The 26,610-nt window shown below is 35.5% G+C and overlaps 2 protein-coding genes across 2 annotated transcripts; both read right to left on the bottom strand.

Annotated features, from left to right (window-relative positions):
* Positions 1-28: 28 nt before the first annotated feature.
* Positions 29-15,659, bottom strand: LOC123864670. The gene is made up of 7 exons (XM_045905288.1): positions 15,649-15,659; positions 10,246-10,387; positions 6,668-6,760; positions 5,745-5,892; positions 5,001-5,079; positions 3,403-3,583; positions 29-3,127 (listed from the first exon to the last, which is right to left on the bottom strand). Exons 2-7 carry the CDS (start codon positions 10,334-10,336, stop codon positions 2,976-2,978), a joined length of 744 nt encoding a protein of 247 aa, XP_045761244.1. The 5' UTR covers positions 10,337-10,387; positions 15,649-15,659; the 3' UTR covers positions 29-2,975.
* On the bottom strand, positions 11,631-26,288 carry LOC123864671 (protein takeout). Its single transcript, XM_045905289.1, has 6 exons — positions 25,765-26,288; positions 17,885-18,003; positions 17,293-17,414; positions 14,127-14,260; positions 13,343-13,492; positions 11,631-12,710 (listed from the first exon to the last, which is right to left on the bottom strand). The coding sequence occupies exons 1-6, from the start codon at positions 25,826-25,828 to the stop codon at positions 12,559-12,561; spliced, it is 741 nt and encodes a 246-aa protein (XP_045761245.1). The 5' UTR covers positions 25,829-26,288; the 3' UTR covers positions 11,631-12,558.
* Positions 26,289-26,610: the final 322 nt, after the last annotated feature.

The following is a 26,610-nucleotide window of genomic DNA, read 5'->3' as shown; positions in this document are numbered from 1 at the left end:
ACGTTTTGTTTCAAAGAAAACTTCAATCTACTCTTTATCATTTAATAATTTATTTTATAGATACATGTTTCTGGAAATAGGATAAATTAATATATTGTGCGTGAAGATTGTCTTTAAAGCCTCTCACTATCAGATTATAAGATCAATTATTGTACTTGCAGTTTCTGTATAAATGCTGAAATATAATTTGTAAACATTGTGTATAGTTTTCGATCATACATAGGCCCAGTTTTCACGTAAACAGAGATATGTTTAGTTGACTAATCAAATTTAAAGATGACGGGATAATTTCACATCATCCACTAAAAATCTGATTGGTCAACTGAACACCTCTCCTCTGTGGAAAGGGGAGGTGTTCCGTTTGAGTGCAAACTGGGCTAAACACAGTGTTACGGGATAATTCTAAACATCCCTATATCAAACCTAGAGTTTATTACTTATAATAAACGACAGAAGATTACAAAAGTTATGGTTCTACATTTTCTGATAAAATGTTAATAATTATTTGAAAATTATCTCGCTTTTTTGGTGATAACTCAATAACTACTTTTTAGAGTTATTTAGATAAAGGTCGACAGCATACAAGCAATGTAATAAACTTTTCACACATTACTCAGCTGGCTATCCACATTTTATCAGAAAATGAGAAACCGTAACTTCTGTAATCTTTACTAGCGTCATTTTGTTTAACATACACGGCAGCATGTAAACAGCAAGTGCAAAGACAAAAAGTATTTGAAAATAATTGGAATCGTCTGTTTTCGTATTCTGTATTTTCAACAGTACCGTTGGCTTTGTTTAACTTTTAAGTTCCTTTGTTAGATATTTGGATACGGACGCGGTGACAATGTCGGTCTATTTATTAAATTGTAATATATTTAAGATAAACCTCATACTTTACGCTTATTATAGAAATCGAATTGTAGTTCATTTCAAGCAGAAAGTGTGTCCGTTCGAAATGAACTGCCAGAGCAACCAATGTATAAAAAAACTGTTACAACGATTTTAGTCCATACAAGAGACAATGCGTCCAATTCGACGCTCCACAGGGTCCTAATGTAGTAACATGTTTCAATTCAGACAATATATTGTTGAAATTGCGTTGTTGGTTTATTCTTACTTGCGATGGGTAAAAACAACTATATTTAAATTCCATATTTAATCGAGTAGTATGCGCAAAACAAGTAGTCCAATTTGAAGAATATGGCGGTTTGTGCAGGTCATAGACTAAGGACACACACAAGCCTAGCTGAGATCTATTTTTTGTATAGTGCGCAATCTGCCTAGTTTTCTGATGGACTACTTGTTTGGCACGCACTTTAGAAATCTGGATAATAGACACCCGGAGTTTGTTTTTGTAAGCCCCTATCTTAACAATTTATGTTTGTATATTGAGTACTGGATTATCTGTTAAGCGCAATGAAATAATGGTGTCTCCTAATATGTGTAAATTTAAGCATTAAAGCGCAGGAAATTATTTGCATAAAATATTCGTGTCAATTCGAATTCAATTTAATAAATAGTCTAATTGTTCCAGTATCACCTCTCGTTTATAAAAAAAGAATAAACCATCATGACCAAAGCATCTTGAACTGTGAAAGAGAATATAATAATTATTGTCCTACTTGTTTTTTAGGGTTCCGTACCTCAAAAGGAAAAACGGAACCCTTATAGGATCACTTTTTTTTATTACTAGTGACTCAAGTACTTATGTTGCTTTTTTAAATTTCGCACACGCAGTAAAATATAATTTTATTATAGAATGCGCAATTTAGTGGGACGCAATGCTGCGCACTATTGTTAAAAATGCAACTTGTAATTGCATATTTTCATCTTTTCAGTATTGGGTTAGTGCTTTTTAGCGTGGTCCTGAAATGTTATGAGATGTGATCTATAGAGCGCACTCTGACTTTGCTTAGACTCAAGGCAGAGTTAAAACGAGACAGAATGTATATGTCTCACATAAATCTGTCTCGTTTTAACCCCATCTTAAGTGTGAGCAAAGTCAAAGTGCGCTCTATAAATCTCATCCTAAGTTTCAAGCGCATTTTTGCATTGCAGTGCGGCCGCCTATACATTGCAGACTTGACTATGAATCAATGACTTAACAAATTGGCAATAACACAATGTTAATTTAGTTAAGAAACAAGATTGTGAATATAATAGGAACATTTTCGACACGTTTTTGTGTAATACTTTATTTGGTTCAATGTAAAATTGAAGGTGCAATGTTATATAATGCTGTATTTATGGAGGGCACGGAACGTTGGTACGCTTGTTGGCGCATTTGTTGTTGGTGAGATGTTCGGTTGGATTCATTCGTGTTGGAAGACTGAGGTTGATTATTCCAGTTTCGATGGACGTGCGCGTTATTTGTTGATTGAATTTAAATATAGTCATATATATAGTTAGGTTATATTTTTTAATAAATATAATATTGAGATATGTAATATAAAACTGACTTTTATTTACAAACTATATTATGCGATTAAAAATATTGTACACAATGTTAATAAGACTGTACTGACTAAATCGTAATAATTCATATTACGTGTGTAGCTTATCAAGTGCAGGTATACTGGATATTGGCCAGCCGCATTATTATCAGAAATTGACAGAAGACTTTTTGTCGCACTCAAATTGTGAACATCAGAAGCATACGACCGCTCGGTCAAAATTCTGATTCTGCGATATCTAGTACATATTGTCTACTACAAAATTTATGAGCATAATGCCTTCCAGCGTATTCCGGCGCGTGTAAGATTTTTCTGACACAATTTCAGATAATATGCGGCCAGCCTGCATTTTATCCCAGACGTGCTCTTAAAATTAACTTACAATTTACTGAAGACTAGTACAAATATATTTTTTCTATTAATGAAAGTACAAAACTATTATACTATTATAAACCTATTATTAAATTAAAAAATAACACATCTATTTACATCAGGGGTATATGAGCTGGCACAATTTTTCTATTCTGTGATGAACGACTTCACTGGGAAGTCTTTAAAGGACTTGCTCCAAATATCTGTGAAGGCAGTGCTGACTAGGTCGTTGATGAGCGGCCTTATGACCGCGAAACCTGGCTTCCATGTTGCGTTTATTATGCGATCCAGGACTTGTTCTGAAATTGGTGTAAAACAAAGAGTAAGTACATAACAATTAATGTCAGCTGGTATCTCGTAAAAAAGCCTCCATCAATCTGCACAGTAGATTATCAAGTATACTGGTGGGACAACGGCGGGAATGTCTATTCTGGTGCGCGCATTGGTTCGTCAGCCATTAATTCGTTTCTACATCTAAGGCAGTGAGTTAAGTACCAAGAAAATCTCCAGTACTCGAAGACGAATTAAGTAATTTAGCTACTGGTTATTTTAATTATTGGCTTCATAAACTTACCCATAATGCTTCTACCTTGGAGAAGATTGCCGATATGGATATCCATGTCGCCGATGTGGTCGACTTCCACGTGGACGTCCACGCCGCTACCGTTACGTTTGATCCGCGTCGTCTGTGAGTAGTCTCGTAGCGTCATGTTCCACCGCCCAGAGCGCAGTGTTTCAAGTCCGAAAAGATCACCCTGGAAAAAAGCCTTTAATAAAAAAGTAAGTAGTAAGCAAGTTACTAATAAAACCAGCTGATAAATGAATAAAACTTTTAATTGAAATTTCTTTCTAGAATTTAAAAGAAAATATGAATTCCGAAAAAAATCAGTAGCGCTGGCCTAAATAGACTTCAGAGTAGGACTTTTAAATTTAAAAATAAAACGCGCTGTATCTGAAAATAGCGCCAAATGTTGCGTTAGAAAGCCCGCTAAAAATGACGGATGCAGTTGTGCCAACTGTAACAGGTTAACTGATGTAGACGTCCATGTCTGAAAGTAACTCTATAACGTAATTTGTCTATGGATAAAGACTGGACCAGACAGTAACCGACAAAAGTATAACAAAACGAGTTCATTCGTGTTTATTTTAGATCATTGAATATAATCAAAGTTTTAGGTTTCGTCCCATTTATAAGCCCAATTTGTGATTATAGTTTCAACAGCTGTCTGCGCCGGCAGTTAAAAACAGTAGGTACAGAACAAGCGGGTAACATTGATATGGTATCAGGGATTTTGGGATTCCATGATGTCATTAAAAAAGTTTTGTATATGTGAAATAAGCAAATTCCTGAGCCAAGAACTTCTAAGCAATTTGCAATACAAAAGAATAAAGCTAAAAAGTCATAGATGCAGTGATAGATGTTTTTGACGTGACAACGTCTTATAATTCGATAGAGCCGGCTATGAGCCGGCTGCACGCACGAAACAACATTGTCGTGTTTATACATAGAGATAGTATATAATCCTTCATCCAAGTGTTTATAATTTAATTATAAAATTATTTTATTAAATAAGACACCATCAGTTTTACATGTCTTTTTACTATATATCTTTTTTTACTGTCATTACATGACGAAGGAATATTAACATAAAAAAGAGGTTTGTTATTAAAAAGATCCTAATACAACATGACTCATGCGGCGTTACCTCGCTCTGAGGCGTTCCATGTAAGGCTTGAAGTGCAAGCGAGAGCGCGGAACGAGCGACAAAGAAGCACAATCGGCCTTTGTTGTCACGTTCAACTATCGTCAGAAAACCGACTTTACAGACAACCAATTTTTAAATAATTGGACATTCAAGGGCTATGACCAAGTTAACATACAATTTTGGGTAACTTTGTGAAATGTTTGCAAATTGCACAAAACCTATAATTTATTATAGCTATGTTATTGTTTCTATTTATTTGGTTGAATGCATAAAAGCACAACGCTTTTATTATATTTTAAAAGTAGTGTTTGCAGGTTGTGGATATTATTATAACTTTTATGCCATCATTTCCATTGAGCCATCGACTTTGACAAGCGTACAATGTTACCCGTGACGACTGTAAAACTCCCTGTTTTGTGGTACGGGTGTTCCGTATTCTACATGGGTATAAGCAAGTTCTACGTACCTTAAATTCATAATTTCCTTCAAGCCATTTTTCTGGAAAATACTGCGAATAGATAATGCGCTGATTTTCCCAATCGGTTCTGAAAATAAAGAAAATACAAAAAACTTTTAATTACCTACAGACTTTTAATTACAGAGAGTACAGACCCCGTGCTCAACAGTGCCCGGCGATTGATGTTCATTCTGATGATGGAGCTAAAGTATCGTTTCACCGATATCTGATTTTTATGTCTAAATTGATGTTTCGATAACTGTTCAGGGTTCCGTACATAAAAACGAAAAAATAACAATAAATATGGGATCACTTCTTTGTCTGTTTACCTACTGATCAAAACTTATATAGGGTACTTCCCGTTGACCTAGAATCGTGAAATTTGGCAGATAGGTACCTATTTAGGTTATATAGTTTAAGTAGGTAAACAAAAAATCTGAAATTTGAAAAGTGAATTTGTGGTTCGAAGAAATAATTAGTTTACTAAATCACATATAGATGGCGCTGTCAGTCACTAACTTGCAGTGTTGCACATAAAAGTGTAAATCTTGTACCATGGTACGGAACGCTTCGTGTGCGAGTCAGACTCGCACCTGAACCAGTTTTTTAAAGAAAATGCAATAATAATAAATAGACGTTATTATGATTAAATTAATTCTTATTTTTCTTATTCTTATCTGAATGTAACAAAAATGACCTGTACATTCTATAAGTTTAATAAAAATAAATGAAATATAAAAATAAATAAATTACTTAAACTTGGTAACAGTAGACTGTGACCAGCCGCGCTCGAACACATCTTTCAAAGTAAGCGTGTAGCCCATTCCGAAGAGGGCGCGCACCTGCTTCACTTCCTTAGCAAAATGCGGATCGAAGGGTGCTACGCCCATTTCTGGTATACCTATGAAAAAAACAAGATTCATTCAAAAATACCTTAGTGGATAGGTAGTGGTAATCGTGTTGTACGCTAGTAAAAGTTTTAATATTATTAGCGTGCCATATAAAACATTTAAGTAGTTACGTAGGTATCTATGTACCTACATACCTACTTAGCAATAAAGTCAATAGAAGCACAGTACATTTGTACTGTGATAGAAGTCAGCGCGGATCTATGATCACATAAAGTTGAAAACTAAAACCCGACTGCGATCGTCATAATAAACGCTGAAATATTATAGTAAAATTGTTTTTCTGTCGCTTGGTATATTTATATTTATGAACTCAGAATTTTCTTTCTCCTCTTTCATTTGACACCCCACTCGATACAAATAGCACAACTAAAAATTTGGAGACCCTCACTTTTTTTCATGTAACATCCGTTAGGTAATTTTTTTCCGTATAAAATGTAGCCTATATCAGCCGGACCTTTACGACGAATCGATTGACAGCTCATTCATCAAAATCGGCCCAGTAGTTTAGGCGCTACGGTGGAACTCATAGAATCTGGATACAAACATACACTAGACTGCTAAAATCAGGTAGCATAGGTAGGTAATTAATACCTATCTTATAGCAGCACAAGTAAAGGCAAAAATCCGAAAACCGTGTGTTAGCGGTTACATAATATTACCTAACAAAAGTAAGATGGTACCTACGGAACCCTTCATATGCGAGTCCAGCTCGCACTTGAATGTTTTTTTTGCAAAGCTTTGCTAATAATTTGTTAGATAAGTTACCTTTTTTGAAAAATGGCCGAAGTTTGTTAAACACTCGTTTCATACAGGCGTCGAAGTCGGGCGATTTCATTTTGCACTTGGAAAACAGTTTTTCTGAAAATTTTTGATTCAAATAATTATATAAGTGAATATAAGTTCAACAGCTAGCTATAGCTACAGCTAGCTACTCAAAATATTATATTTTTATCGGTAGCTGTGGGACCTATGAACTACGATCTAAGTAGGTACCTACCTACCTCTAATTATTTATCACTAGCTGATACCCGCGACTTCGTTCGCGTGGATGTAGGTTTTTAAAATTCCCGTGGGAACTCTTTGATTTTCCGGGATAAAAAGTAGCCTATGTGTTTATCCAGGGTATAATCTATCTCCATTCTAAATTTCAGCCCAATCCGTCCAGTAGTTTTTGCGTGAAGGAGTAACAAACATACACACACACACACACACACACACACACACACTCATACAAACTTTCGCCTTTATAATATTAGTGTGATGCTCGAGTCCAACAACGCCATACCTAATTATCGCGATTATCAAAGCGTTAAACTGAGTAGCCACACTGCCAATTGAATTGGGGTTAGAATCGTCTAACGCCCTAACCTCAATAGTCAAACTCATAAGTACCTACTTTTGACTATTTTGCAGTTGCAGTTAAAAGTGATTGTATTATTATAATACCCATGTCTCTGTGCCTAATTACTACTTACTTCTAGCAGTCATACCATACTGATACAAAAGCCAAAGATAATACCTATTAAACTGAATAACTTTATATTTTACTAGCTGATGCCCGCAGCTTCGCCCGCGTGGATTGGTCAGATCCCCTGCAGCATCAGGATTGAGGAGTTGGAATCCAAATTTTTTATGAAAAAATGTCGCAAAGTTCCTCTATCGATTAAAAAAGAAATGACGCAAATCGGTTCAGAAATCTCGGAGATTTCGGTGTACATAGGTAGAAAAACACAACTCCCTTCTTGAAAGTCGGTTAAAAAAGTAGCCTATGTTACACCCTGGTCAATCCTCTACTTGTATGTGAAAATCCTGTTAAAATCGGTTCAGCCGTTCCGAAGATTAGCCTTTTCAAACAGACAGACAGACAGACAGACAAAAATTTTAAAAACGTGTGATTCAGTTATGGTATCGTTCAAATAACCATATGACCTTAATATGTGGTAGTTATTTCGAAATTACAGACAGACACTCCAATTTTATTTATTGATAGTATAGACTAGCTGATGCCCGCAGCTTCGCCCGCGTGGATTGGTCAGATCCCCTGCAGCATCAGGACTGAGGAGTTGGAATCCAAATTTTTTATGAAACAATGTCGCAAAGTTCCTCTATCGATTAAAAAAAAAATTACGCAAATCGGTTCAGAAATCTCAGAGATTTTGGTGTACATAGATAGAAAAACACAACTCCCTTTTTGAAAGTCGGTTAAAAAAGTAGCCTATGTTACACCCTGGTCAATCCTCTACTTGTATGTGAAAATCCCGTCAAAATCGGTTCAGCCGTTCCAAAGATTAGCCTTTTCAAACAGACAGACAGACAGACAGACAGACAGACAGACAAAAATTTTAAAAACGTGTGATTCAGTTAAGGTATCGTTCAAATAACCCTATGAGCTTAATATGAGGTAGTTATTTCGAAATTACAGACAGACACTTCAATTTTATTTATTAGTATAGATTCTCTTTCTACGAAGCACTTAGTCATAAACATAAAATAAACTTAAACACCTATGTCATCTAAGTAAACATTATACGTTGACAACGTGTACTTCGATGTTGTTTTATATAGGTATCTAATTACGAATGTATGATGCAACTGACGAAGACTTTTTTCTTATGGAAACATAGGAAAACATTAGCTCTCCAATCAATATTGAGGTATCTACCTACTGGGTACTTACCTATTTGGGTAAAAAGCACCAGTATGTAAGATTTAGGATATAGGGACTTGAAAAGTAAAGATTATTTCTTACGGAAACATAGGAAAAGATGAACTCTCCAATCAATATTGTGTAAGTAGATAGTCAAGTTCTAAATGGTTGCGTGTGTACCTATATATATACCTACCTACATGTAGGAAATAGGGATATAGAATGTAGATACACCAAAATAAAACTACTCACCTACTCTGTAAGGAGAAAAAGTTACGTTATAAAAATGGTTCAACAGGCCCATAAACTATTAAGCATTATAGGTGTTCTGTGAATAGGCCCTAGAGGCTGGGGATTTTATTTAAGTAGGTACCTAACCGACCTCAGTATTAATTTATTTCGGTATGCTTTTAAACAAGGCGCCAAAAATATAATATAATAATTAGATGTTGCAATTTGCAAGTGGATTGTTGCAAAATGTTCTTCTCTACCAAAAAACTGGCTCTTGATGAATTTATTGAATGCAACTTATGTAAGAGTCGCGCTTGTGAGTTGTGACCCACAACCGTGGCTTGCTACCTGGTAGCATTAACAAGGTCGAAGGTGAAGCAAGATTTCAACAGAAAAAATCCTAAAAGTAGAATAATACTACCTAAAGGAAAGTACTTCGTATAGAATTCACACTAATATTGTAAAGACGAAAGTTTGTGTGTATGTATGTGTTACTCTTTCATGCCTAAACAATTGGAGGGATTTGGCTGAAATTCGAATGGAGATAGATTATACCCTGGATTAACACATATGTTACTTTTTATCCCGGAAAATCAAAGAGTTCCTACGAGATTTTAAAAAACCTAAATCCACGCGGATGAAATCGCAGGAGTCAGCTAGTTATTTATATCATAAATAAAAGTTAGATGATAACTTTTCGATAGGTATTTTATTTCGTAACACGGGGCTTTTTATGCAAATCAAAAGAATGTCTTACCAATCGTACCTATTGGCTGAGGTCGACCATGAGTTAAATAACTTTGTAAGTTCCAACCGTCTCCTATTTTAGGCCAGTCATAAGCTCTACCTACACTCGCTTTTTTGACCCCCGACCCAAAAAGAGGGGTGTTATAAGTTTGACGTGTGTATCTGTGTATCTGTCTGTGGCATCGTAGCTCCTAAACGAATGAACCGATTTTAATTTAGTTTTTTTTTGTTTAAAAGGTGGCTTGATCTAGAGTGTTTTTAGCTATAATAGAAGAAAATCGGTTCAGCTCTTTTCTAGTTTTCTTATAGGGGTTTTTGTGTCGGGGGTTTTTTAAATTTTGAGTTATTAAAGATTTGCAGTTAGGTAAGTACCTATAGGTACCTATAAACATTTAGGTAGATACTTTCCCATCCCTATTATAATTTCAAATACTTAACGTATTTCTTTTTCATATTGCGATTGCTGCATATCTTTTTTTCGTATCTAGAAGATTAAACCTACGCACCTTCTTTAATTTATTACGAGCAAAGTTTTAAACTGTTTAGATAAGTAGTTAATACACATTAAATACAAAATTATGAAACTAGGTAACTGTAGTAATATGGTAACTGTCGTATAACTGTAGTAAATATATTTGCTACCTAAATATACCGATCAAAAGATCGGTTCATAAGATAAAATGATAAGTACATTAAAAAATACCATGAAAATACTTACGAATTTCAACCGCTTCTCCCTCTGAGCTTGTTAATTGTAAATAACACAACACTATTGCACATACACTAATTAGGTGCTTAATGAAACGCATATTTGATTATTACGACTCAAAATTAATCACCAAAATACGTAACAGTCGTACCTCTTACTTATCCAGCAGAAAATTGTGATATTTCAAACAGAAAATTTTACTGAGGTTAAACTAAAACTAGACTTGGTATTATTACGTTTTGTTGATATGTGCGGACGTTGCAAGAGATTTGCAAGTTTTGTTTTGAATGTTTTCGCCTGGCCGTCGATGACACTGTGCACTGTGAGTTGTGCGTAAGTTCCCCTACCCAGTTCTCGCTTGCGAAACTGCGCGAGCTCTTCGACTAAATCTCGTAAGATTGTATGAATGTAATCTTTAGATGTAGGTCCCTGTTTGATGTTTCAAAATGCAATTCTTTCGATTGGTGATTTCAAAACGGCATAATACTTTCGGACTGTTTTTTTAGTAGGTCTTGAATATTTATCTCAGTCTTACATCCTTGTGCTTTCTAGCTTAGAAAAACATTTGTGATAGATAACAAACATCAGAGTCTTATTTATACTTATAAAAATATCTCCAAATGTTTGAATCTACCATTCGGCACACTATACCTTCCTAAGACCTTCCTGTTGCAACATCAAATCGAGTTTGTACTCGACAAACTCGGTGAACTTAGGTAGGTTAATATTACTTATTTTGTTTGTAAGTAATATTAAAAAAAACCAAAAAAAACCGATTTACTGCCTTCTCGATTAAATTATCACGGCAGAGTTACAATCTACGTGTCCTGCGTAATCAATTCAATTCGAAGGTTGGTAGTTAGAGATGCCATTTTTGAATTATTTATTAGCCTGGCTATAAGGGGTTAGGATTAGGCAATAGCTTTGAACTGCACGTGTGAACTCTTTACAAATAAAGAATTTTTTTCCTGGAAAGTTTTGATACACTTACTATTAACGGGACCTGAATTTTATCTTCAAACGAATTTTTGTTTTTCTTGTCCACCTCGGCGGTGCTCGTCGCTCTGGATTGAATTACCATTATCAATTCATTAAGATTAATAAACTTTGTCTTTGAGTGGTGATTATGGAACATCTTAATAGTGACTCTGATTTCTGAGATCAGAAGTGGGATTTATTGTCACATACCATGTCACACACACAGGCATGTACCTAACTATATTTGATACCTACTTACTTCAATATTGTTAAAATTCTTGATTTTTTGTTTTGTACACCCAGCTTATAGATGAGTAAGTGCTCGTGTGGTAGTTTTGAGAGGAAGTTCTGGCAAACAAGAATGATCCAAAATGGCCTTGTTTTTAATAAGTTAGGGGTTTATAAATAAACAAATCAATTTTAAGAACTCTTTATTTTCTTACACTTATTTCTAAATCACTGCACCTTAGGTAGGATATCTTATCAGTTTAAAAATAGTAGTGGACGAAGATTTGTAAATTTTAAATCTTACAAAACTAGTCTTAAATAAATAAATTAAATTTTATGTTAATTTTTATTTTATATGCATTCGTAAAAATGAGACATATTTTAGATGTATTATTTAATCTGAATTATTATTTAATCTGATCCCATTAAAATATATTTTTTAACACAAAATGAACAGAAAATATGCCTTAGTGGGTAATAATTGTGTCGATTTACGAATAAAACATTGCATTGTACGTCTAGGTATACCTGCCTATCTACAATTTAATTAATATCAGTAATTAGTGCATATTCAGTTGTACATAAAACCTTAACACCAAATTGACATGTAAAATCTGAAAAATACACTGCGCATAGGCAACTATATGAATAGCTTAAAAGATTCCGACGATTTGAGAATCTCCTCCTTTTTTGGAAGTCGGTTAAAAAAGGTAAACACGTATAGTGAATGACAAAGAACTTGACCAAAAAGCGGCGTATAGGAGTAAAGTTGGGCTGACCAACTGACCAACCAATTACGTGCTTCCGCGCGGTAGAAATCTTCTCGCACCCCTTCGGTCCACCAAAGAGACCTAAAAATCAATTAGGTACATACTGCGCACTTTTCGGCCACTGTACGCGTGGAGGTGCGAATGATTTGTTTGTATCTAATAAAAATATGAAAGAAAACCACGCGATAGTGCGAGACGCCGGTCTTTATAATATGGTTGTGCCATTCTTTTCATAATATTATTTCCTGTGGAAAATGATTTCAGATTTCTACACCTATCTACCACCGAATCAGCATAAAATAATAATACTATCTACATTTAAATTTGTATTTATCGAATGTATGTTTTAGTCCACAATCCAGTCGTCGTAGGGGACCTTGTTGAGGATTCGCTCGAGGAATCTGGACATCTTGGCTGCGAGGTCTCTCTTGAGCTGGGGCTTCATCTCCTTCAGGAGTTCTTGCGCGTTTGTGTTGATGAACAGGTTCAATGCAGCTTCTGAAAGTCAAAATTATTAATTACATTAAATGAGCATGTATGAGTTATGATGTTACGTACCTAAAACTGTCCGTTTGTGCACACTACAAAAATCGGCCCACTTAGCTATTTAAATATTTTGCGTCGGCCTCTTTTTCGGGGGATTTGGGGTTCGATCCCGGGCACACACCTCTAACTTTTTGGAATTAAGTATATGCGTTTTAAGTAATGTATTTCTTCCTTTATCGGTGAACGAAAACACCGTGAAGAAACCCATGTACCTACCTGAGAGTTCTCAAAGGTGTGTGAAGCCTGTCAATCCACACTTGGCTAGATATGGCTAAAACTCTTTTAATTCTGGGAAGACTCTGGAGTAGGCTGGTTCTTCTCGGTAGGAACGGCACTCCGAACCAGTGGTAAATTATTTGACGATTCAAAAGCACTTGTAAAAGTTTATTTGAATAAAAATCTATTCTATTCTATTCTACTGAGGAGCCCGATGCTCAGCAGTATTTAGGCCGGCGACGGGTACGGGCGACGGGGTTTACGGGTGATGATGATGAAGGACAAAATGTTAAACGTTATGCTGCATATTGTCCTGTTTGGTGTGATTTCAGTCAAGCACAAGCCTATTTAGTTTTAAAAAAACGTACGTAGCACTGAGTTGCTGTGTTCCAGGTTCTCGACGCCCATCTTGATGTCCCTGACGGAGAAGTCCAGCTTGATCTGCTTGAGCTGCAGGAACGTCTGGCCGTCGCGCTCGTACGGCTCGCCGCGGAAGTACACCTTCGCCTTCACGTGTTCTGGACCAAAATATCATTATTTTATTACCTACTAAGTATAGATACTATTTTCAAGCGGCACCGCTAGCACATGTTCCTTCAGAGTTCTCTGAGCCTCCTTATATGCGCTGAGGATCGAGTATCTTAAGATTTTCCCGCTATCAACAAATAAGAAGAAAGAAAGTTTCATGATTTCATAGGTACCATCATATGGATGATACTTATTCCCAATTTTCCGTTTCTCCCCATTCGATGAACAGATGTGTGTTAGTTATTAAAGTAGATTTAGTAGTGGTCACTGCATATGTCCGATCTTCTAAGTAAACATGAATTAGCACAATTTAGCACAATTATTAGCGTAATAATATAGCACAATTATTATTTCGTGTTCAACTTAGCGAATGAAAGGGCCTTGAAGAAGCGTGCACCAGAAGTAATTTACAGATTAGAATCTAGACGGTCATTCTGACAAAAAATATAGTAGGCATGTACATTGCACACGTTTTCCTATAGATATACGAGTAACTCGATGACTATACGCCATCTAGTTATATAAGAAGATCGAGTTGCACTCCTCAACAATTTTTGTTCTGAATGACCTGTCTAGAGTGCGTTGTATGTATGTATGTATACTATAGAAGTCTTTGGTTCTCACCATATTCACCCCAGTAGTCGCCTCCACCGGAAGCGCGTACCAATAGAAGAATACCAGAAGAGCGGTAGCGCGCTGTCGCACTGATGTGAGGGATGAACAGCGTCACTTGGAACTGGTACGTGTCCAGGTCGGATCTGAAAAAGAAGAAATTAAGTGTTGTATAGAAGCGGGCCTTATTTTGCGGAAGTCCATGATATATATACAAGGAACCAAAAGCTTAACTTGCTATATATTTGGTTTAGCGGATTTTTGGTTCCTAGTAAAAATTAAGTATTAAATAAGTAAGTACCTAACCTAGCCTGTGATAGCCTAGTGGTTAACACGTCCGATTAGAAGGAAGTCGGGGGTTCGATCCCGGGCACGCAGCGCTGACTTTTCGGAGTTGTGCACGTTTTAAATAGTTAAATTTCACTTGCTATAACGGTGAAGGAAATCATCGCGAGGAAACCTGCATGCCTGGGAGTTCTCCATAGTGTTCTTAAAGGTGTGTGAAGTCTTTTGATCCGCACTTGGCCAGCGTGGTAGACTACGGCCAGCACCCTTCTCACTCTGAGAGGAGATCCGTGCTCTGTAGTGAGCCGTCGATGGGTTGATCATGATGATGAAGTAAGTGCGTATCTTTAGCTCGGTCACTCATAAAAATGACATACTTTGATACGTGCTAAAAGCGTGTGTCAATTTTATTTTGTAAGGGCTTTTATGTGTTCATTTAGTTTTATAATATTTAGCTACTGCAATTTTTTCAACTCATAGAGCATTAATAATCGAAGTCTCAGCTTAGCTCTTACGTAGTCCAATGATCTATAAACAGTAGGTAAATTCACATACCTATTGGAGGACTGAAAATAGAAAATTATAGGTGGGTAACCTCTAGCACAAGATTTTTCCCATAAATGCTCTGGAGTCTACCAAACTCATACGTAGGTATCAATTTCCATTATTCTGAAGAACTTGTTTAATTTTTTATACATGATACTTACTACTGAAATGATCTAGTTTAATATAAGGAGAAGAAAAATGAACAAAATAGGTACCTATACGTTTTTGTGAAGAAAGTAGGTCGGTTCACCTTCTTTTATTCGAACTAAGTACACATTTTTTTGAGAAAGTTGAAAAGCGAGAAAGTACATTTGCAATTTGGATAGTGACATTGAGATTCCTGCATTTGATTGCCATATACCATAAAAAGTTCTCATTATATGGTAATAGGAATTGATTTATACGAAGGCCAAGGACCTAACCGCATATGGCTTTACCGCTTTATGAGTATCGGAATCAACTGACGTTATTGTTGGTTGACCGCAGCAATAAAGAAAGATTAAATACTTAGTGGCCTTTTATATTTCAGGAACCGATGATGCATGCGGTCAATAATCCCACACTGTGCCGAGTCACGTGACAAGAATTAATTGACTGTACATTTCTTTGTCTCTATTTGACCATTATGTACATTATCCATCATTTCGACATCCATAGTTCCGTAAAGAGCATTTTTAGGATTCCGTATTTGACGGGTGCCAACGGAACCCTATTACTAAGCCTTTGCTGTTCATTCGTCTGCGTCGGTCCATCCCTCTGTCTGTCAGCGGGCTGTATCTCATGAACCGTAAATGGTTTACGTAATTAATATCATCCTAATTATCACGCCAATTTGTTTGTGAAATTTAACAATTGACAATCAAAAAGCGTAGGTACAGTGCAGTAATAGGTACGCAGGCTTTGTTTGACTTGGATTTTGTTCAAGCTATAATTTCTCGTAGATATATTATGTATGGAATAAACGAATAAAAATAATCTTCACAAAAGCTCCGGGTTCGCTTTATAGATGGCATTATAAAAATAAAGTAATTTGCACCTGTTTATTGACTTGTTAATTTGGGATTATAATAAAATTTATAATTTTTTAGCATCATAAACCCACTTAATACCTACTTACAGATTTAGGTACCTACATCCTTATTGACCTTGAGATAAGTACTAAAATGACACGCACGATTAAGATATAGCAAACTCAAGTCCTAGTTATACATGACTATGTCCACGTCTAAACAAACTAGCTTCATAAATATTATACTTATGATGTTTTTTTTTCTCATTATTGTACAAGGTGAGGCAATATAAAGTTTTTAAATTTATTATGTTAAATATAAGTTACATCATTTATATTTCACGGTTTAAGTTCCCAAAAATAGAGGCACTAAAGAAACTTTTCAAGGCAACGTGAATTCTACGCTATTGCGTTTGATGATACCTACTTACCTAAATTATGCTTTTCTTTTACCTAATAGCTTCTATAACCTGAAGCGTTCAGGAAAAATTTAATATCATCATTTCTGTACAGAGGCAGAAACTAGCAATGAGTAGAGAATGAATTCTTAAATTAATGTTGCTGTGCGTACCTAAATGCGTTTTTAGTATGGACTCGAAAATTGCGGGAAAACATTGTATTTGACAATTCTAGTATCTACATATAAGTTTGACAGATTTACGCAGCTAACTCGAACAATTAGGTATAGGTACCTACTCAGAAGCTCTAGTGTATCTTTCAAGTTAACGTTAACAGGACTCTCTCCGTCACTCGTTTTATACAATCGTAGTTCGAATTTCATTTGAATATTAAGCAACCAAAGTCCATGAAATTTTGCAGACATATTCTAGAAACTAATATCTGTGTCTGTGGGTGTTTTAGATTTTTCTAAAAATATGTAGTTTTAAAATTACAGGGGCTCCAAGATTTGTATGAAAATTTTTAAGACCGCGTAACTTTGAAACCAAATATTTTAACAGAAATCTGGAAAACCACAGACATAGATATTAGTTTCTAGAATATGTCTGCAAAATTTCATGGACTTTGGTTGCTTAATATTCAAATGAAATTGGAACTACGATTGTATGAAACGAGTGACGGAGAGAGCCCTCTTAACAGAAAAGTTTTCTGTCCCTTTCCCGTCTATAGGTACCTAGAGTAGAACCTTTGAGGCCCTAGTGTAAATTTTTAACGTAACGTAAAGATAAGTATTGGCGGGAAAGAGATGCCAAGCCATCGTGATTTGACATCGATACAATTTGGAAAGCGCTTTGGTATATAATTGAAAAGTTACATTGGGCGCGATCCGAGTTTTACGTTCTGCACACACAGCACAGAATGTGGAAGGAGCTTTGTTACCTGACGTTGGTGATGGTGACTTCATCCACGCCACTCGCGTTGATGTCTTTGAATGTGGCCTTGTAACCGTCAGGGCCGCCGCCCAGCGCGATCGATAGCTCGTCGATCAGGATAGAATCTGTCTGTAAGAGAAAAATGCATCATCAATAGGAGTAAGATTAAAATCTAACGACCTGTGTGTACTACCTACTAGATAGGTCATTCCAAACAAAAAATATTTGTTTGTTTTAATGAATAAATTACTAAGCAACAAAAAACAAAACAGTTTACTTGTAAGTGTTACTCACGTACGTAGGTAGTTTACGACCTTACTAATATAAAGTAAACGTTCTTCCAAGTTTATTAGTAAAGTTATCAATTAATTACGTAAGCTGTGAGTAAAACTCACAGGTGTAATCGTGGCCTAAAAGTAGAATCGTGTAGAGTACCTACGTATTGTGGTAGAGATTCTCTATGCCTCGTATTCCTCGTGCTGTGACTCCTTCCAAGTTCTCGACTTATTTGGTAATGCGTTCGCCCACCAATTGTCATCGGGCTATTAATTTCCTGTGCTTTATTGATTGGATAGAGATTTATCCAACTAAAAAAATACCTGTTCAATGCCCAATTCAGGGTCTCCCTCCTTCAGATGATCGATGAGGTGATTGAAGCTCTTCATTAAGCACGTGTCAACGTTGGGATCTTGCTTCGAACAGCGACCTCCGAATATATCTGAAAAGACGAAAAGGATGTATTATCGGGACCTACTAAATAGATTTTTGCATTGAGTGTCGTGGCTCTGGTCAACGCGCCAGGCTGTCCATCTGTGGACATTGAAGGATATAAATGTGATGATGATGATTGCATATTTCATCATTTTCAGGGTTCCGTATTTGAAGAGAAAAAGGAACCATTAAAGATCACTTCGTTGTCTGTCTGTCTGTCAAGACCCATCAAGCGAATCAAGACAATGATCTGACTCGCGCTTGACCGGTATTTAGTATGAACCAGAGATTGATAAGTAGCTATGCCTACGCTGAGAGCAGGCTTCAACTTTAAGTCGATTGAATGCATCAAGTTCTGGTGGTTTGTCACATTACAGAGTTGATTAGAAAATTATCTTTCGTAGGAACACCTACATAGTAGGTACGGTACATACGTGTTTCAATGCCAGTGAAAGTGTAGAGACAGATTAATACATTGCAATGTATTGTTCCTATTCATATGTAGCTGACTGCTAAGTCGCCCTCGCTTCGCACGTAATGGCTTACGAAGGTATCTACCTTTTACCACAGAATAATATAATAGTATGCTTTTACGTACTTATTCGATAAAAGTGTTTCCCATTTATACTTATAAATTAATAATATATAGATATCTATTACAAATTGTTAGATTCACACAGCTTTCTTCGCTCACGGCACTTTGTATGCGAGCCGCACGTCGTCGTCGTAGTCATAACGGTATCTTCGTCACCAGCCGCGGTGACAATATGCGTAGGGAAAACAATATATAGGTACTTTATAAATTAAAAATTGTAAATTGAACACTTGAAAAGAGCAACCGCCAAGTTTCTTGCTGGTTCTTCTCGGTAGGAACTGCATTCCGAACCAGGGGCAAATTGACGATTCAAAATAATTTACCTCCACCTTGTCTACGTTATATAGGGAACTTCTGTGCTTTCAGATTTCTAGGTACGGTAGGTAGGTAAAGGTCTTGAGCTGGGCGTTGATGAATCAGGATTTTTCTTTTAGATATTTACATGTTTTACGTAGCCAATGTCTTATTAAGCTAGTATTTTTTTATATGGCTCCCTCAGGTAACAAAGGAATAAACATTCCACTGTTTGATAACTACCTAATCATCTTCGCTTACCTACTTCTTTCTAAATAAAGCATATTATAGGCCGCAATTACACCTGTTAGTTTTATTCACGCAAGTAACTTACGTGATTACTTGGCAAACCAGTTTTGTTAATCTACTTACGTTAGTAAAACTTACAGATGTAACCGAGGCCATACATTCAAAGATATTATAAGAAGGTAGATAATGTAAGTGATAAAAGGAAGCGCATTTCGAACCAGTCAGTGGTATATTGACTTGACGATTCAAAAGCACTTGTTTTTAGAAAATATTTCTATTCAAATTCAAATTCATTAAGAAGGTAGATAATGTAAGTGATAAAAGGAAGCGCATTTCGAACCAGTCAGTGGTATATTGACTTGACGATTCAAAAGCACTTGTTTTTAGAAAATATTTCTATTCAAAATCAAATTCAAATTATTTTTATTCAATTAAACTTTTACAAGTGCTTTTGAATCGTCAAAATAATCTACCACTGGTTCGGAATGCTGTTCCTACCGAGAAGAACCAGCAAGAAACTTGGCGGTTGCTCTTTTCATCAATATCGTAGACATTACGTGAGTTAAGTACCTACCTGTAATTACAGAAGTTGTAGTTAGTTCAGAAGTAGGATGTAGGCGTAGTATGTAGTGTGAAAATAGTATAAAATGCACCAAGAGAAGGGCGGAAAACCAAGTAGGTACGGCAAAATACCGGTAAATGTATTTTTGGATACTTAAAACCGTTTTTGGCATTACTTAATGCACATTGCATAGGGACAAGTGACAACAATAGGTGCTTCCATAGCCATCAACAATGGGATAGACCTTCAACTATATGATGAGAAAAACTTTGCAGTAGCCTCTCAAATTTTGCATGTGTGTAGTTGGTAATAAAACGTCCAATGTTAATCAATGTAGACAGAGGTACTTAAGTATCCATATGCATACATAACTCAGGAAAACGCATATTTTTTTGGTAATTTTCTCCTTTCTAACTTCGTTTAGCGATTTGAATCTACGACGCAAAATACAAAACCACATTCACACAGTAAATTCGCGAATATGTCTCTAGTATCTTTAGCCTGTACGGGCACACTAATTGCATTGCTGTATCCACATTAAATTTTCATGCATCTCAGAAGTTCAATGTGATTTTTTCCTCGTTGCTATATAGATGGGAATTTTGCGAATTGGCGAATTTGTATTCAAGAATTGTATGGTACCTTGGTGTATTTAAATACACTCAATTTATACTTATTGTGTCTAATAAAGATTACGCTTTATACTTTAAACTTTGTTTGCCAAACCATACTTGCCTACCTAGGTACATAATTATTATATTATTTAGGAGGATAAGAAAAACATTTAAGCAAATATATTAGATTCCGAGATTTACCTATTAGAATTTATAACCCGATATACTACTGGAACCGATTTTCACGCGAACGAAGCCGTGTGAAAGGACGCGATCTTATTAACCGCTTATTACCGATATAGGCTACAGCGTCTCCGTGATAAGACCCGTACAGAACAGTATCGGATGAACTGGTTCTTATAAAAACGTGCAGTTCAATGACCGGTTGATGCAGGGACCTTGTCCGCGAAACTCGGCCCGATAGCAATTATACCGTTGTAAACCAATTAAATGGCCATACTGAAGGTTTTTTGATCAAGAAGAAATGAAGAGGTAAGGTGATTTCGATGACCACAAAGTAACCTAGTTTGTGGGCCACCGACAGTGATTTATATAAGCGTATGAGCTGTGCACTTTTCCATTGAAAGATTGAAGTGATGTGATACTATCGATCATCATCAACTTATTATCGACTCACTACGTCGTCGTCTACAAGAGACCCATGTGATATTATGTCCAATAAGGTGCGTGTATCGGTTGACGATAGGGCTTGAAAATCGGACTATTCGGAGTCGGGTTTTGATGCCGAGCGTTCCAAGTCCGGATTGGAAGCTTCATTAAAAAAAAAGTGATTAATTAATGCATTTGAATATTTCTTGCGCTTATATAAATGTTCAAGTCTGTTAAGCATGAAATAAAACAAATCAGTTAGAAAAATGAGGATAAACTTAGCTCTATTAATTTACGACGGTAAAATTAATTAATAAGATTTTTCTTTTTCATAAATTGGATAAGTTTTATCCTATTTCGTATGTTTAATTTATGAAGACTTGTGCTGTGTATATAAATGGTGAAAAGGCTAGACTTTTATCTGAAAATATAAAAATCGAAACTCCGATTATATTCACGATAACTCCGGTTTTAAAATCAAATCTATAATTTTTCGAAGCTCCGGAGTTTCGCCATAACCGCAATTCCGGAGTTCAAGCCCTAGTTGACGACGACGAAGATTTAACTTAGACTGGAAGTACTTTAAATCTTATATTGCAACTTTTTTCTAGTCACCACATTATGAACGTTCCGCGTAGGTGCGTACAGCGAATTTATTACTATTTTCTATTCATCTGAAATATGCGTAAGTACACCTGTATTACACAAGTTGGGTACCACACGAGCAGTCAAACGTGACTAATTTTGGTCTCCATTGCGCCGTATGACCCCTTTAGCGTCGTATAATAATGCGTATGTGTGCAATGGACCATGGAAGACCATGGCAGATGATTTCAAACTATACTAGGTATTAGATACACCTGTGTAATTCAGATTTCAGTCTCTTTAAGAACTCACTGATTAACCGATTTCAAAAAAAGGAGGAGGTTCTCAATTCGTCGGAATCTTTTTTTTACTCTTACACGTTGAGGAGTTCTCTACCTATATTAGAAAGTCATTTTTATACAGCACCACATTAATCCTTCCAAGTCTCAAATAAAATAAAAATATTTTTTTTTCATATTTTCCAGGATTAACTCATGTTATTGAGTAAATTGCCCCAAAAAAATAAAGATCGATTTGGGAACTCTGAACTTCATTTAAAAGTACCTACCTAACTCGATTTTACAGCCGAATAAAGACTTGGTCTATCATGAGAAATAGAGACGTCTTAACCGCAAGGCTATCACCGCTTTTTAACCGACTTGAAAAAAAGAGGAGGTTATCTTTTTAACAGATGTGTACTATATTATTTTGATCTAAACTAGTGTTCTAAGCAATGACATCCGTGTTACCCAACGTGCCTACGATTCTCGTACCTTCTGCACCATCATTAGACACAAGTTTAGTTAAATATAGAAGTTCTTATGACCTAAGTGTTAGCCACAATATTACTGCACAGTAAATATCTTTATGTAATGCACTTAATTGACGCTCCAACCACAGCAGATAAGATGGTAGAGTACCTAGATTATAACTTAATTTTGTCAAGTAGCGTACCGACAGAACAGTGATTGAAAATATATCTTGTAAAGGAGAATGGCAAACAAGAAATATAACAGTTTTTTTATTATTCGAATAAAAAAAACTGTTATATTTCTTGTACCTATAACCTACCATAAATTATACCTACATTAAACAGAGTGCTTTTGAATAGTAAAATTAGACCAAAATCTACAAAGCTGGCACTTACGTACCTATACCACTGATTATATCAAAAAGTAACATCAACTCTACTTAAATACTCAACAATACTTAGCCCTTTTAGTTGTAATTTAATTCATAGTGTGAAAATATGTCTGTCTGTCTGTAACCTTTTCCAACCGCTTACCCGCTCATCCGCTTACCCGTTTTGACGGTTTATACAGTGATAGCCTGCATCCAAGAGATGGACATAGGCTATTTTTTATCCCGGAAAATTGAAGCGAGTCCCCACGGAATCATTAAAAAAACCCCAATTCCACAGGGATGATGTCAAGGGCATCATATAAATAGTTATTATTACAAAGTTTTTCATGTTTTTTAGTGCATAAATAAAATTTACCGCTCTTTTAAGTTACTTTTTTAGTGCAATATTACAACCATATACCTACCTGGGTCATAACAATGCCGTAAACATGTTTAATAGCATAATAAGTATATCTAACGCTATTACACAATAAGTAGAGACTTTATACAGTAGTTATATAGGTATTTTCTAGTGTAATATTTTGGTAGCGAAAGTCTAGAACAAAAGATTTCTAATAGGCTTAATAAAGACTGGAATTTTCCGTTTTAGATAACTATCTTAAAGCTATTGTTTCTTCTAATTACTGCTACTACCGCTTATTGCAGTCATAATCAGGGAAAAATGTCTTTGTGTGGATTGGATTGTGTTCATAAAGAATTCTACTTAGCTTCATTTCTGTAAACCTACATTACATACATTTGTTTCAAACTCGTAAGTTGTGATCGATGTGGAACCAAGAACTAGCTAAATATGCCAGGCAAGCGTTGCAATCACCCTCCCGCGAAATCTATTGTACGTTGAGGCTATCAGAAACCTTCGCACAAGTGCCAACAACAACTGTAAAAGTGTGTATTTGTATTGTCAATTTTAACTATAAATAATAAAACAGACAGACAGACAACAAAGTGATCCTATAAGGGTTCCGTTTTTCCTTTTGAGGTACGGAACCCTAAAAACCAGTCAAGTGTGAGTCGGACTCGCATACGTAGGGTTCCGTACCATCGTACTATGTGCAACACTGAGGCGCCACCAGTATCATGAGCCTGGAGTGGCCACTCTGTTCGCCTGGTGATACCTACCGGTATATTATGGGCCAGCCCTGGGCACCTTTTTCAATGGAACTATGAACATGGTTTTGTTATTTTCGTTATTAGAGCCAGTTGATTTTTTTTAAATTTCATACTTTTCATTAATTCTAAGATTCTTGGATATTGAAAAAAAAGTTATAGGTACAGCTAAAATAACCGTTGACTGACGTAATCGACCGACCCAGATGCCAACGTACACGTAAAAAGCAAAAAAAAACATTATTTAAGTCTGATGTCTTCTTAAATATTATAAGAAATCACGCTGTGATTTTATGATTTATTGATTTACGCAAGTGAGATATGACATAAAAATAAAAATGTTTGCAATAAGGAAATGATTCAGAAGAAAGTGTTAAAATTTGCAACGCTACCAGTGAGAGTGGTAAGGACTTTCACATGTCGAATTCTTAAAAAACATTAACTGAATGTAACGGTTATGTGCGCTAAGCTTTTAATCAAATTGTCCGATCAGTCACGCTCATTAAAACTTGTACAGATATTCGTAACAAAAATCCGTTACATTTAAAAAAGTTTGAAAATACAAATTAAAATGAAGTATTGTGATATTAATCAAAACTGAAATGTTATACTTAATATAAAGTGTAGATATTAGTTTCTAGAATATGTCAGCAAAATTTCATGGACTTTGGTTGCTTAATATTCAAATGAAATTGGAACTACGTTTGTATGGAGTGAGTGACGGAGAGACCCCTCTTAATATCGCCTTTAGCAACCTTTACCTTCAGGAGGAGCTGGTTTCATAATAAGAAACTTTACTGTCTTTTGTGTTAATAAAAATTGTTAACCATAGAATCTAACTTGGCTACTCATTCAGGACACTCCGTAAGTGACATGGTTTTGTTAAAAATTCTGAGTGTCTGAATATGAAAACACAGTTCTCATCTTCGGTCAGCAGTACATTTATGGATTGAGATGACGATATGATCAAATTCATAAATCATTTCATGAATTTCCTTGAAATCTTTTTCATTAAATGATTAAAGTGAGGTGATAGTATTAATGATAATTTTTACTGTGCCAATTAAATTTAAAATAAAAAACTACGAGGGTGCCAAACGTTTGCGACTACGAGGGCGCAGTAATTGGTCTGGGTTGTTTATAAAAGAAAATAGGTGCATGTATGTGAAATTTAAACGCACAAAACTATTGCAGAAATTTAAATACCCTTAAATTAATGTAAATAACGTTACTGCGCTGATTAATTGCTAATGAATTAGAGATGGATCAAATTAATATAACAAGTGTAAATTAAAAATTTATAACACCCCCGACAATTAGTGTAGTACAGTAATAACGAGAAAAGAGCTGATAAGTTTCGAACGGCTGAACCGATTTTCTTGGGTTAAGTATAGATAAGAACACTCTCGGTCCAGCCACATTTCAAACAAAAAAAAAACTAAATTAAAATCGGTTTATTAGTTTAGGAGCTACGATGACACAGACCGATACACACGTCAAACTTATAACACCCATCTTTTTGGATCGGGGGTTAAAAACATTTTAATGTGATGTTGCCTTCATCCACCTGTATTTTGGCTTTTACGAATCTTGTAGGATTTGTAAAAGGATTTGAGGAGAGATAGGAGAGGATCTAGGAAGAATTTCGGAAAATTAAAAGATTTTCCGAAACAAAAAGTACCCTAAGTGTTCGGGGTGCAGGCTCGCAAGCTCTCTCTTTACTTTTCATGAAAATCGGTTAAACAAATGGGCTGTGAAAAGTTAATAAGACAAGCACATTTTAGCATTTGGAATATTATAATATGGCTTCGAAATTAATTAAAAGCCCTGTTTTACGCCTTACACATTAATCGCAATAGTATGTAGTAATTTGAAGATAATAATTAACACAGGGCGTTTTTCTTTTAAATTGCAACTTCAAATGAGTTAGTTTTGTCAAAATATACCTATATTCTAGAAATAAATCACACAGTACTTGTTAATCTACTTTCTTTTAATGATACAACTTACTTGTATTTGAGGAAGTCGGTGCCACCACGACGACAAAAACTAGAAATATAACTCGAAACTCCATTTTAACTTTTTTTTACAATAAACTATTGATTATATTTAAATTTCGAATGAAATACCACGGATAAGAAATAAAATTAAAAAAAAAAAAGACCGGCGCAGGCGTGCACTGCGTACAGCCCGTGGAAGCTATGTGTTCACAGGTTTGCAGGCGCATCGAGATGAGTCCTACACTTTCCATTATAGGCTTGCTGCTAAGGCTTGTTTGATTGTTTTTATTTTGATGAACTTTATAATCAGGTACGCTAAGCTTAGTTTGTATTCAGTGAAAACTTGGTGAGCTTGTTTTTGCAGACTAATTGTTTATAGAATAATAAGTAAGTAGTTAAGAATTTTAGTTTGCAATAGTAGAATAATGTCAATAACAGTTGCAAGCAAAGTTCGGTATATTCTTAAGTATTATTTTTGCACTGAAGAACGAAGTTTTCAGACTATCGGTATCTATATTTCGATATTTTTATATAGGAGCAATTCAAGTTAAAATATTGCGTTAATTTCTTTTAGTTTTGTGTCATTTCCACTTTATTCATCAAGCAATGCATGAATGCATTTGATGAAATTATTAGTAAGTCCTTACGAACACGTACATGCCATTGCTATATCATTATACTCGTAGTTTTCAGAGAGTTGTTGCTAATAAAATGCTTGACTATTACTTCCTATCCACCTACCTACGACAAAAGAAGTAAACAGGCAATTTCTACCATTGATGTCGGAGGAGTCAGAGTTTTTCCTGTTCTGTGATTTCTACGAAGGATCACCTTCAGAATTTATCAAGAAAAACTA

This window comes from Maniola jurtina, chromosome 4 (assembly GCF_905333055.1).
Source record: "Maniola jurtina chromosome 4, ilManJurt1.1, whole genome shotgun sequence".
Classification (NCBI taxonomy): Eukaryota; Metazoa; Arthropoda; class Insecta; order Lepidoptera; family Nymphalidae; genus Maniola; species Maniola jurtina.
This window is presented reverse-complemented; position numbering and strand designations above follow the sequence as displayed.

What these genes read in the sequence shown, in the direction of transcription:
- LOC123864671 (XM_045905289.1), bottom strand. Translation starts at nt 25,828, where the DNA reads ATGGAGTTTCGAGTTATATTTCTAGTTTTTGTCGTCGTGGTGGCACCG. An exon ending in CGACTACTGGGGTGAATATG is followed by an intron (nt 13,493 to 14,126) that starts GTGAGAACCAAA and finishes ATTTTGGTCCAG; the next exon opens with AACACGTGAAGGCGAAGGTG. An exon ending in ACACAGCAACTCAGTGCTAC is followed by an intron (nt 12,711 to 13,342) that starts GTACGTTTTTTT and finishes TTTGACTTTCAG; the next exon opens with AAGCTGCATTGAACCTGTTC.
- LOC123864670 (XM_045905288.1), bottom strand. Translation starts at nt 10,336, where the DNA reads ATGCGTTTCATTAAGCACCTAATTAGTGTATGTGCAATAGTGTTGTGT. An exon ending in TCTACTGTTACCAAGTTTAA is followed by an intron (nt 5,080 to 5,744) that starts GTAATTTATTTA and finishes CTTTATTTTCAG; the next exon opens with AACCGATTGGGAAAATCAGC. An exon ending in CCAAGGTAGAAGCATTATGG is followed by an intron (nt 3,128 to 3,402) that starts GTAAGTTTATGA and finishes CACCAATTTCAG; the next exon opens with AACAAGTCCTGGATCGCATA.